The sequence below is a fragment of the Lithobates pipiens genome, unplaced genomic scaffold, assembly GCF_037356315.1.
Source record: "Lithobates pipiens isolate NorthernLeopardFrog02 unplaced genomic scaffold, aLitPip1_a1.2 Scaffold_8, whole genome shotgun sequence".
NCBI classification, from domain to species: Eukaryota; Metazoa; Chordata; class Amphibia; order Anura; family Ranidae; genus Lithobates; species Lithobates pipiens.
Genome location: NW_027507903.1, coordinates 376,564,745 through 376,578,375, shown reverse-complemented (window position 1 = coordinate 376,578,375; position 13,631 = coordinate 376,564,745). Strand labels below are relative to the sequence as shown.

General features: G+C 42.2%; 1 protein-coding gene across 2 annotated transcripts in view; it reads left to right on the top strand.

Moving 5' to 3' along the window:
- Positions 1–13,631, top strand: part of SLC23A1 (solute carrier family 23 member 1) — a 1,056,923-nt gene that overhangs the window by 498,481 nt on the left and 544,811 nt on the right. For both annotated transcript variants that reach the window (XM_077473737.1, XM_077473738.1), the window contains exon 7: positions 6,615–6,796. In XM_077473737.1, the coding sequence (XP_077329863.1) occupies positions 6,615–6,796 (182 nt within the window). The remainder of the gene's footprint in view (positions 1–6,614; positions 6,797–13,631) is intronic.

Sequence of the window (13,631 nt, the reverse complement as noted above, 5' to 3'; positions counted from 1 at the left end):
AAAGAAGAAGATACAGGTCAGTGAGAGCCAGAAATCTTGCTTGTTTGTAGGTGACCAAATACTTATATTCCACCATAATTTGCAAATAAATTCTTTCAAAAATCAGACAATGTGATTTTGTCTCTTATAGTTGAGTTATACCTACGATGACAATTACAGGCCTCTCGCATCCTTTTAAGTGGGACAACTTGCACAATTGGTGGCTGACTAAATGCTTTTTTGCCCCATTGTGGACCATTCAAGTCGGTTGTGACTGTTCTCAAAAATAAGGAACAATGGTCTGGCAATTACTTGAGTTCCTTAAGGACCCTCAGGTGCAAGCCATCTGGTCCCAGTGACTTATTAATGTTAAGTTTTTCAAGTCTATTCCTAATTCTATGCTCTGTTAGGCATGAGGGTGCTTCCTGTGACAAGTCATGAGGATAAATATTGCAGTCTTGGTTACTTAAGTCCCCCGTTTTTCCCCGTGAAGACTGAGGAGAGGAATAAATTCAAATACCTTTGCCATCTCTGTCTTTTGTAACCAGATTCACTTCATCATTCTTTATGGGGCCAATATGATCCGACTTCCCTCTTTTACTATTTATAAACTTAAAGAATTTCTTGGCATTTTTTTACTCTCCTCCGCTATGTGCAACATTCCGTGATACTTTATCTTCTTGAAGAAGTTATATAATTCTCTCCTTTGTATCAACTGACATCTCTTGTGTTGGAGCCATGATTCATATCAATCAGGTTGGTGCAACAGCTCCAATTTGCAAATGACTACAGTTTTTCTTTCTTTTTAAAAAATTTTTTTTTTAAGACTTTCTTAAAGCCAGAAGGTTGGAATGTTAAATAGAAATAGTTTTGGGGCATGTCTGTGATTAGTTTTTTTCTACACAATATAAACAATTGAATGAACATTTTCCAAGAGTGGTTATTCCATGCTTTTTGCCAGGGGTTATACTAAAGCCTTCTCATATATTAGCCACACATCCAAAAAGAGAAAACTAACAGACTACAACAAGCAATTCCTTTCAAAAACAGGCAAAAACATTTACATTTTTTCATAATACTACTATTAAGTGCTAAATGAAGAAAATATATTTTGGCACCACATCCCAGTAATTGAATATAGAAAAATAGAAAAACATGGGGGACTTTAACCACTTCCTGCCTGACCTATATCAGAATGACAGCCGAGAAGTGGTTTAGTTATCTCTACTGTGCATCATATGGCGTCCAGCGGGATAACCTGGGATTGCGCGCCAGTGGGAGGGCAAGCAGCGTGGCAATCAGTGGTTTGGGGTGTCAGTTTGACACATCACCTCTCTGACGGAGGCTTTTTACCATGTGATCATCTGTGTCCAATCAGAGCTGATCACAGTGTAAACAGGAAAAGCCATGTATTGGCTTTTCCTCTACTTTCGCTGACAGACGAGAGGTGATCTGCTGGTCTCCTGACAGGGGGGTCTGCACTGATTTATTATTAGTGCAGCCCCCCCGAGAGCTTTTTCAAACAAGTTGATTATATCTATTTTATACATTTTCTTTCATGAATTATTTATTTAATTTAGATTGATGGACATACTCCTGAAGAAGCTGTGTAAATATTCGGCAAAACATGTCGAATGGAAGCATAATTTTTAATCAATTTGATATATGTATCTGTTGAAAATAACTGTTTTATATAATGGATTTTACTGATTTATAATAATGATTTTATAATTTTGTGTCCATTTGCACCTTTTAAAGTCCCCATTTTTTTTCTATATTTAAATGTTTTCATCTTACAGTTTCTTTCTGTTTTCTGTGTGCTACTCCCTTGCACTTCCAGTTGCAGAGCGTGCACTCAACAAGTAAACAAAAGTCACATGATTACCATAGTCAGCTATAGCTGCACTGGGCATGCGTGCCCCATTAGCCACTTCTAGGATATTGCGCCATGCACAGACAGCTCAAAAGAACAGCAAATGCAAGATCATATGCTCCTCCAAGAAAAGAGTTTTACGGCGGCTCCTGAGGCAGTGCTGTCAACCATTTTCATTGAAGGAGAAGCAGAAACGTGTCTTTTATGCGGTATGCTGTTGGGCTGCCTGTGAGTTTTTGTGAAGGCACCATCCTTCAGGCCTGGTTCACACTAGTACAACTGTGATTTCATCTGACTTCTAATGTGCTTATGTAGTGCAACTGCAGTACAATTTGATACATTTGTTATGTGTTTTTGACACCATCTTCTTACTACTGCAATTTCTGGAGGAGGAAGAGAATAGTTGGGGGGGGGGGGCACTGGAATCACATTTCAAGCATATGTAGATGTGTTTTGATGCATTTTCATGGAAGTCTATGGTGCACAAAATCTTATGGCTTCTGTAGCTGTATTGCATTGATGATTGAAATGAATGTGATTTTCTTTGTCATGTGATTCAATGCATAGTGGCCATAACCCGTTGCAGGACGGCCTTGACTTAATGGGCTTACCGGTTACCTTCTCTCGGCCTGCTCCTTCACTTCTAGGGATTCTCAGGGTTGATACCCAACGACTTGTACACTGACACAGATGAAGTCCTTTAAAAGTGGTTTTATTCTGCAGTTGAACTTTCAATTAACAGTCTCTTAGGAAACAGAGGGCACGGGTGAAGAACTTGGGCACCTTGAACTGCAGGTCTAGCAAAGTCTCTATTTCCACCCAGAGAGTAGCCACTAGCAGCTGGGTACTTCAAAGCTGAACACATCTCTAGCCAGAGATCATGGCAGTCAGCACGTTGACTCAAACTTGAACAAACAACAAAGGGCAAACCGGAACCTTTTTCCTCCATACCTGGAATGTTTCCCATCTCATTTATGGCACTGGAAAAGTGTGCATTCGTCAATGTCCTTCTCAACTCAGTAACCAGGCACTTCTCAGGATGCCACTTGCCGGCCCTCCTCGGAAGAGTCCTCCATCGGTTACTTCCATGAGCTGCCCTGTCCCTCCAAACCGAGAGCGCACCTGGACACTTTGAATCCTCCCTCAGTTACTGCGCCTCGGACCAGCAGGTTCTGAGACTCGGGAATGGACGGATCCCTTGGGTCAGTTAGAGTCAGATCTTTACCTTGGGCATCAACTGTAGTGCTGAAGTAGATAGCGCTTTTTTTTCCGGTCGGCATATTATAATTTTGTCACTGCAGATGTGCCGACCATAGCTCCAGTGTAGCAAACACCCTTGAAATCTGTCATAAAGCTCTGGTGAAAAGGCCCTTTTCCAAAGCGGCTTTGGAATCTTGAGGTAGTTCCAAACATCATCTTCGTACCAAGCCGAATCGCAGTCATAACATCCCTGGGGACATAGGGAAACTCACCGTAACTGGACCCGCCACGTTCAACACTCCCGGAGGTCAACTCCAACCAGTCTGTAACATTTGTACAAGTGGCAGCCACATCATCTCCCCCTGCCCACAACAACTCCTCCGACAGTAGCCCAAAAATGTCCCCATCCTCTAGGTTCGACAGTGTCTCTAGCTCTGAATCTCTGTATTCCTCTGCCGGTAAATAATTAGACAAGGATGTACTCACGGTCAGGCTTATATCTGCAACAACTTCCTTCCGCTGATCAGATCCAGCTGGACTCAGTGGCAAAACTCTGCGCGGCTTCCTTGAAGACTTTGCGCGCTTCACTCTTTCTAGTGGAGTCAGTGGTAGAAGCAGTATCCATCTGTTCCAGAGTGGTTTCCTCCGCAGCCCCCGCAGTGGAAGTAGTAGCATTTCACACCCGGACACTTTGAATCCTCCCTCAGTACTGCACCTCGGACCAGCAGGTTCCGAGACTCGGGAACGGACGGATCCCTACCCCAGACCAGGCAGGTCTATCAGGGGCCACTGACAGGAACATGTGTTGAACACCCCGTGACCGCGATCCCTCACGGGGCTACCCTGGTCCTGGAACCAGACCACACGGGTCTTTTGAACAACTCCGGAACCCCGAACATGTGACCCACCCCCTTTTAAGTACCCCTTCCCAGACTCCTCAGCGGACCCCGGCACTCCCACTGATTGGCTTAGAGAAGAGCGGTACCCAAACCTCCAACCAGACTTGATTCTAGCCTGTCATGTGCACCTCACCGTCCGCATGACCAGGCAGAACTTACAAATACAGCCTGGCCAGACTGGTGTTAAGACTTACCTACACAATTAACCCTCAGAACCTTTACTGTTCTGAGGCCAAAAACTAAATTTACAGGTGTGTGACATTTGATCCCAAATATCATCCGCTACATATGCAACCCAAGTCGCATCTAAAATTGCACCAGCGTGAACCAGGCCTAGATCCTCTCCCAGATATGTGCATTAACCGCTTAACAACCGGCCCAAAGCCGAATGATGGCTACAGGGCGGTTGTTTAACCGTCATATGACGTCCTCCCCAGAATTCCGCTCTCGCGCGCCCCCTGGGGCACGCATTCGAGAGCATCCGTGACCGCCGGGTCCACAGGACAAATGACGGAGTGATCACTTGTAAACAAACGGCTGTTTGTTTACACCAATCTCTATACCGATCGGTACAGCGGAGGGGGAAGAGATCGGTGTCAGCAGCGCTGTGGGCTGCATCTGCAGTGCCCACATCGCTGCTCACTGAAATTTAACCCCTCAATTCCCTGCCATTACTCTGCAATACCCTGCAACACTCTGCAATGCTCTGCAACACCCGCCAATACCCTGCAACACTCTGCAATGCTCTGCAACACCCACCAATACCCTGCAACACTCTGCAATACCCTGCAACACTCTGCAATACCCTGCAACACTCTGCAATACCCTGCAACACTCTGCAATACCCTGCAACACTCTTCAATACCCTGCAACACTCTGCAATGCTCTGCAACTCCCGCCAATACCCTGCAACACTCTGCAATGCTCTGCAACACCCGCCAATACCCTGCAATGCAATACTCTGCAACGCCATACTCTGAGATACCTAGCCATACCCAGCCATAGTCGGTGATACCCTGCAATACCCAGCCATAGACATCCCCCCCCCCCCGCCGCCTCCAGTGCTTCTAACCGACTCGCCAGCTTAGAGGTGAGATGCGGGGTCTTATTGACCCCATATCTCACTGTAAAGAGGACCTGTCATGCCATATTCCTATTACAAGGGATGTTTACATTCCTTGTAATAGGAATAAAAGTGATTAAAAAATTTATTTTTGGGGAACAAAATGTCAAACTAAAATAAATAAAGTAAAATGAACAATAAAAAAAAAATTATTTTTTAAAGCGCCCCTGTCCCCATGTGCTCGCATGCAGAAGCGAACGCATACGTAAGTCCCGCCCACATATGAAAACGGTGTTCAAACCACACATGAGGTATTGCTGCAAACGTTAGAGCGAGAGCAATAATTCTAGCCCTAGACCTCCTCTGTAACTCAAAACATATAACTAGTAAAAAAAATGAAATCGTCGCCTATGGGGATTTTTAAGTAGCGACGTTTGGCGCCATTCCACGAGCGTGTGAAATTTTGAAGAGTGACATGTTGGGTATCTATTTACTCAGCATAACTTCATCTTTCACATTATGCATCGGGAGTAATAGCAGAATGTGTTTTGGGGTGTAATTTGTGGTATGCATATGCTGTGTGTGAGAAATAAACTGATAATATGACAATTTTGTGAAAAAAAAAAATCTTGATTTTGCAAAGAATTGTGGGAAAAAAATGACAACTTCAAAAAACTCATCATGCCTCTTACTAAATACCTTGGAATGTCTTCTTTCCAAAAAGGGGTCATTTGGGGGGTATTTGTACTTTTCTGGCATGTTAGGGTCTCAAGAATTGAAATAGGCTGTCAGTACTTCAGGTGTGATCAATTTTCAGATATTGGCACCATAGCTTGTGGACTCTATAACTTTCACAAAAAAAACAAATAATATCCACCAATTTGTACTTATTTTTTACCAAAGATATGTAGTAGTATAAATTTTGGCCAAAATTTATGAAGAAAAAATTACTAATCTGCTAAATTTTATAAGAGAAACGAAGAAAAATTATTTTTTTTACAGAATTTTCTGTATTTTTTCTTTTATAGCACAAAAAATAAAAAACTGAGAAGTGATTAAATACCACCAAAAGAAAGCTCAATTTATGTGAAAAAAGGACAAAAATTTCATATAGGTCCAGTGTTGCATGACTGAGTAATTGTCATTCAAAATGTGAGAGCACCGAAAGCTGAAAATTGGTCTGGTTATTAAGGGTGTTTAAGTGTCCAGCAGCATGCAATGTAAATGGTGACACCTGCAACAGAAAGGGACACAAAAATTAAGGGTTTGATATCACTTTAAAGTAAACACATTAAAAATCGCATTGCACACTATGCCTGATCATCTTCTTTGCTCTGAGCAACACACAGGGGGTTAGAGCAGGATGAATTACAGCATATCATGGAAAGTTATAAGTGCCAAGTTATGGCTAGGTGTTTAATTTGCAAAAGCTCAAGCATCAAAAAGGTTGTATATTGAAACGGGTCCTGTTTGCCATAAGTCCATAGGTTTAAAGCATACTTTAATGCAAAGGGGAGTCTGCCATGCAAATTTATATTGAGTGCTACATCAGTGAACATCTGGTGCAATCTGTATAATATTTCATTCTTTTAATTTACAGATACAGGGGGCAATTATAGTGTCAAGTTTGTTTGAAATCGTTATTGGCATTGTTGGTTTACCTGGGGCACTGCTCAACTATATTGGACCGCTCACTGTTGCGCCAACAATCTCCCTGATTGGACTTTCGGTGTTTGAAGCTGCAGGACAAAGAGCTGGGACTCACTGGGGCATATCAGTTCTGTAAGTGTTGGATCAAATATCTGTTTCATGTGTTTTTTTTCTTTATGTAATTTAAATACTATGTTTTGGGGCTGTTCTGGCCCAAGGTATATTTATGATCTGTTCATAAACTGGAGTTGAAGGGTAGATGGAAGAACAATTTAACCTCCAAATATCTAGAGGGGGTGGTCCTGGAATTTGAGAACTTCTGTGTTATCTATCTTATGGAAAAAAAAAGTTGATTTCATTCTATAATAAAATCTCAATATTACTGTGAGTTTTCTTGTAGATTAGGATGACACTTTTCTTCAGCGAAAAAAAAAAAATGGTTTGGTATTGTTTATGCCCTGGATGCTGTCACAGAGCACCATAATGTGTTTCTTAAAGTGCATTTTTTTTCTGAAACTCCTTCCCAGTTAACAGATGTAATGATGCTCTTGATAACTTGGAGGAGCCACTTCATTTTGGAAAATGTGTTTTAAAGGAAGCGGGATGACGTATTTTTTATCTTTTTTTTAAGACTGCCACAGAGTGATTAAACTATGAAAAAAAACATAGATTTGTATACTACATGCCAGCCATTTCATAGAATCATGTAAAAAGAAATCTGCTCTATGAAAACCTAAATGGGTCAGGGGTCAAGGGTCAGAGTGAACAAGTTAATGAATATTTCCAAGAAAAAATGGAAAATCTCCTTTAAGCACAGAACCTTCCTTCTAAGAAAAGCAAGATCCAGAAGCACTTATAGCAAAATTATCCCTAATCCTTCCAATCAGTGACTATTTTCTTTCTTAAGGTGTTCATATAGTCCTCTGCCTGGAACACCCCCAATTTATTCATGAAGGTAAAAACCAAAATACGTACCCGAGGCTTATCTTGATCCAGCATGATCAATTTATAGCGGGGGCACATAAAATACCACAGTCAAAACGGGGGGGGGGGACACTAATAACAAAATACGAGAGAAATGTGGTATGCAATGATACCTTTTTATTGTACTAACCTAACACCTAAAAGACACACTTTCAATAGTTTTCCTTTCTTCCTCGTGTATTTCTTCAGACCTGAGAGAGAGGAAAACTTCCAAAAGCCTTTCTTTTTAGTTTAAGGCAATTTCAGAAAACACCAGGGCCGTGTAAATCTCCTATATTAAATATGTCACTAATGAAGACCAATGAACAGATCCTAAGTGTGTGTGTGTGTGTGTGTGTGTGTATGTAAGTAACTATCTAATACTAAGTACCATCAAATTAATAGGTACGATGACTGGCGGGTGTGGAGAGGCGACTCGGTGTACATCTTGCGGCATGTATGCGTTCCTTGATCATCTGATCGAGGGTGAATACTGCTGTGCAAAATGTAAGCACATTTTTTCCCTGGAAGCCCAGGTTCTGAATCTGGGGAAGCAACTGTCAGCACTGAGAGGCCCCTCCACCCTAAATAAGAACCAGGATAGTACACGGCAGGCGCTGGCAGGGGCCAGCACAGAGGTGGGTGGAGACAAGGAGGTGCAGGCAGTAGCAGAGAGTAGATGGGTGACAGTCAGGAAGGGTAGAGGGGCAAGTGCCAGGGAGGCCGATCCAGGGCTGGAGCATCCCAATAAGTACGCTCCATTGAGTGACATTGGTGATCCCAGTCAGGGACCAGCACTGCTGGAGCTGAGAGATTCTCCTAGCTGCCAGGAGAAGAACTCCTCCAGTGAGAGTGGGGGGGGAGAGAAGGGAAAGGAAAGACAGATTCTGGTGGTAGGGGACTCAATTCTTAGGAGGACAGAGAGGCCAATCTGTAACAACAACCTGAAGTGCCGAACTGTATGTTGTCTGCCGGGCGCTCGGGTTCGGCACATCACGGATCTGGTGGACAGATTACTGAGAGGGGCTGGGGAAGACCCAGCTGTCATGGTGCACGTTGGCACCAATGACAAAGTCAGAGGCAGATGGAGTGTCCTAAAGAATGATTTTAGGGACTTGGGAGCTAAGTTGAGGAAAAGGACCTCCAAGGTAGTATTCTCAGGAATACTACCAGTACATCGAGCCACACCAGAAAGGAAGAGGGAGATTAGGGAAGTAAACAAGTGGCTCAAAAGCTGGTGTAGTAAGGAGGGGTTTGGGTTCCTGGAGGACTGGGACGACTTCTCAGTCGACAACCGGTACTATAGAAGGGATGGACTGCACCTAAATGAGGAGGGTGCAGATCAGCTGGGATTGAGGATGGCCAAAAAGTTAGAGGGTTTTTTAAACTAGGTGATGGGGGGGTGGGTTCAGAGATAGAGATAGTCAGCGTGGAGCATATTCCAGAGGGTAATAATAGGGGCATTAGTGGTGGGGTAACCGAAGCACATAAACCCAAGGTAAATATAGTAGCAAGTCCTAGTTGTAATCTTGGAACACCCAAGAGGATAGTGTGTGACCGGTCAAAATATATTAATACATTAAAATGTTTGTTTGCCAATGCCAGAAGTCTGCCAAGCAAAATAGGCGAGTTGGAAGCTCTGGTGCATCAGGAGAGCTATGATGTAATCGGTATTGCTGAAACTTGGCTTCATTCCTCACATGACTGGGCTATTAATATTCCTGGCTATGCACTCTTTCGGAAAGACAGAGTAAAAAGGAAAGGTGGAGGGGTCTGTCTGTATGTGAGAAATAATCTCAAAGCAAGTGAGAAAGAGGACCTGGTGGGCGGAGAGTGTGATGAGTCTGAGGCATTATGGGTAGAACTGCATACAGATGCGCGTAGTTCAAAGTTAATCATTGGAGTTTGTTATAGACCACCCAATGTTAATGAGGAAGTGGAGACTCAGCTCCTTGCACAGATAGAAAGGGCTGCAAGGGCTGGGACAGTGATAATAATGGGGGATTTTAACTACCCAGAAATTGACTGGGGTAATGGCACTGCTGGGACAGTTAAAGGGCAAAAATTTGTAAACCTATTACAGGACAATTTTATGGTACAGTTTATTGAGGCCCCAACTAGGAATGATGCTCTGTTGGACCTGGTAATCTCAAACCATGCAGAACGTATTACTAATGTTCAGATAAAGGAACATCTGGGTAGCAGTGACCATAACATGATTTCATTTGATGTTAGCTGTAAGCAAAAATGACATACGGGAAAGATAAAAACACTTAATTTCAAGAGAGCAAATTTTCCAAGGATGAGGGCTGCTCTCCAGGACTTAGACTGGGAGAGAATATTGGCACCAATGGGCACAGAACAGAAATGGGAATTCTTCAAAAAGCTTGTTTGTGATCTCACGGCAAAGTATATTCCCATGGGCAATAAGTTTAAAAGGTTAAAAATAAAGCCGATGTGGCTCACGGCCAAAGTTAAAAAAGCTATAAACTATAAAAAAAGAGCTTTCAAAAAATATAAAAATGAAGGAACACTACTGTCATTTAAATGTTACAAGGAATTTAACAGAATATGTAAAAAGGAAATCAAGGATGCAAAAATTCAAAATGAAAGACAAATTGCAAAAGACAGTAGGACAAACCCCAAAAAATTCTTCAAATATATTAATAGTAAAAAGGTTAAGTCTGAGCATGTAGGCCCTTTGCAAAATAATCTGGAGTGGGTGACTGGGGACAAAGAGAAGGCTAACTTATTAAATACTTTCTTCAGCTCTGTGTATACAAAGGAGCATGGGGGAGCTCATGTCCACAATGGGGGTGGTACTGACGCAGCCCCTAATCCACAATGGCTCATAAGTGATATGGTCCAGAAATATTTGGACAGAATAAAGGTGGAGAAAGCACCTGGACCTGATGGCATCCACCCACGGATCCTAAAAGAATTGAGCTCTGTAATTTCAAAGCCATTGTATCTAATTTTTAGGGACTCATTAATGACAGGAATAGTACCACTGGATTGGCGCAGGGCCAATGTGGTGCCTATATTTAAAAAGGGAACAAAGTCCTTACCAAGTAATTATAGACCCGTTCGTTTAACTTCTATAGTTGGGAAGATACTGGAGGGACTAATAAAAGACCACATAGATGAGTTCTTGCAGGAAAAAAATATTTTGAGCAACAGACAGCATGGATTCATGAAAGACAGGAGTTGTCAGACAAACCTGATTTCTTTTTATGAGGTGGTAAGTAAAACCTTGGACAGAGGGGTGGCGGTGGATGTGATATATTTGGATTTTGCAAAAGCATTCGATACTGTTCCGCACACACGGCTCATGTGTAAGGTAAAGTCTACAGGTTTGGAAACATCAGTTTGTAGATGGATAGAAAACTGGCTAAAAGACAGAATTCAGAGAGTAGTGGTTAATGATTCTTACTCTGAATGGTCTAAGGTTATGAGTGGTGTACCCCAAGGTTCAGTGCTGGGACCCTTACTTTTTAATATCTTTATAAATGATATTGGGTCTGGGATCAAGAGTAACATTTCCGTCTTTGCAGATGACACCAAGCTATGTGGTGCAATAACGTCCTTACAGGATGTCACCAATTTACAAGCAGACCTCAATGCTCTGTCTAATTGGGCGACTATGTGGCAGATGAGGTTTAATGTTGAGAAATGTAAGGTTATGCACTTGGGGGCTAAGAATATGCATGCATCATACACGCTAGGGGGAGTACAACTGGGGGAATCCATAGTGGAGAAGGATCTGGGGGTTTTGGTAGATCATAAGCTCAATAATAGCATGCAATGCCAAGCTGCGGTTTCCAAAGCGAGCAAAGTCCTTTCTTGTATTAAGAGAGGTATGTACTCCAGAGAGAGAGATATCATTTTGCCCCTGTTCAAATCATTAGTAAGACCTCATCTGGAATATGCCGTTCAGTTTTGGGCACCAGTTCTCAAAAAGGATATCGGGGAACTGGAGAAAGTGCAGAGAAGGGCAACCAAACTGATAAGAGGCATGGAGCAACTCAGCTATGAGGAAAGATTAGAGGAACTGAATTTATTCACTCTTGATAAGAGGAGATTAAGGGGGGATTTGATCAACATGTACAAATATATAAGGGGTCCATATAGGGAACTTGGTGTCGAGTTATTCACTTTAAAGTCAACAAAGAGGACAAGGGGGCATTCTTTAAGTCTAGAGGAGAAGAGATTTCATCTCCAAATACGGAAAGGTTTCTTCACAGTAAGAGCTGTGAAAATGTGGAATAGACTCCCTGCAGAGGTGGTTATGGCCAGCTCAGTGGATTGCTTTAAGAAAGGCCTGGATTATTTCTTAAGTGTACGTAATATAACTGGGTACTAAAATTTATAGGTAAAGTTGATCCGGGGAAAATCCGATTGCCTCTCGGGGGATCAGGAAGGAATTTTTTCCCCTGCTTTAGCAAATTGGATCATGCTCTGCTGGGGTTTTTTTGCCTTCCTCTGGATCAACTGTGGGTATAGAATTGGGTATATGGGCTGGTATATGTATGTGTGTATATGTGTATATATATATGTATAGTATATTTTATTTTGTTTGTTTTTGTTTTATTTTTTTTTTGGTTGAACTGGATGGACTTGTGTCTTTTTTCAACCTGACTAACTATGTAACTATGTACCAATTTTACACAGCCACCTATAATAACAGGTATTTTTTTCCAGCCACCTATTACTTTTTCTTGCATTGGTACCAGTTTACACAGAAAGAATCCCCAGCATTGGTGCCAGTGTATGCAATAATAACCCCAACTTTATTGCCAGTATACGCAATAACCTTAGTATTGGTGGCAATTCACGCAGTAAGAGCCTTAGTATTGGTGCCAGTTTACGCAGTAACAGTCGCTAGTATTGGTGCCAGTTTACAGAGTAATAACCCCTAGTATTGGTGCCAGTTTATGCAGTAATAGCCTCTAGTATTGGTACCAGTTTACGCAGTAATAACTGACAAAAACCATTATTGACAGATGCAGAAAGATGGAAATTACTTCTGTGCTTTCCTCAGAAAGGATTTGTTACAGATGGGGCTTCCCCTTTAAACTGATCATCCCACACAATGGCACTACTTACATTGCCATTACTACCCCAGAGGGGAAAGATATCATTATTAAATTGAGTCTATTGGATCGGAGCAATTTACCATGTACTCCCTCTACTCCATGCCCAGTACCTATTTGGAGCTCCCCATCCCCACGTGGAGACAGACGCAGAACTAGGCATGAAGCAGGACATTGAAACCCTAATTAACCAAGACTCTTCATAAAGAGACCCCAATGTTTTTCTTGCATTGTCAGAATTATCCAAATTATTACCAACTGCTCACTTTGGTTTAATATTCTTACCTGTAGGAATAGAACATATCCTTGAATTGAGGATATACTTATATTTTTACTGTCACCTTTAGTCCTAATTGAGAACTGCATGTTCTCCCTAATTACTTTATTGGAACTACCTACAGTTTATTCTGGTGATATTTTCTGTTTCAATATGTTTATTGGATTTTGGGTAAACAAGAAAATATAACACGCTTATTGAACGCCCTTGCAGGGGCTACAAAACATGTACAGAATTCCAAAGAGCAATATCCTTCACAAATAACACATAACATAGTGAAAGCAGGGGATGGTATCAAAAACTGACTACTGCATGAGGTGTTCTATCCCCAATTTCTCCAGCAACCCCCCTCCCTGGGAGGCAGCAGTAAGAGGTAGGAAAGTGAGAGACTAGAAAAAAAAGTGTAAAGAGCTAAAAGGCAAGAGAAGGGAGGTCGGAGATATGAGTGAGGGGAAAGGGACGGGGAATCTCGGACGCGGACGCCCCACCGAGGGGAGTCAGACCAGGCCCAGACAGGACGCTTGGAGTGTAGGTAACTCATAAGAGATCCATGGATCCCAGATTTTGAAGAATTTGGTGTGTGAATCATGCACAATGCTGGACATGCGTTCCTGAAGTAGCATAGCAGTCATAC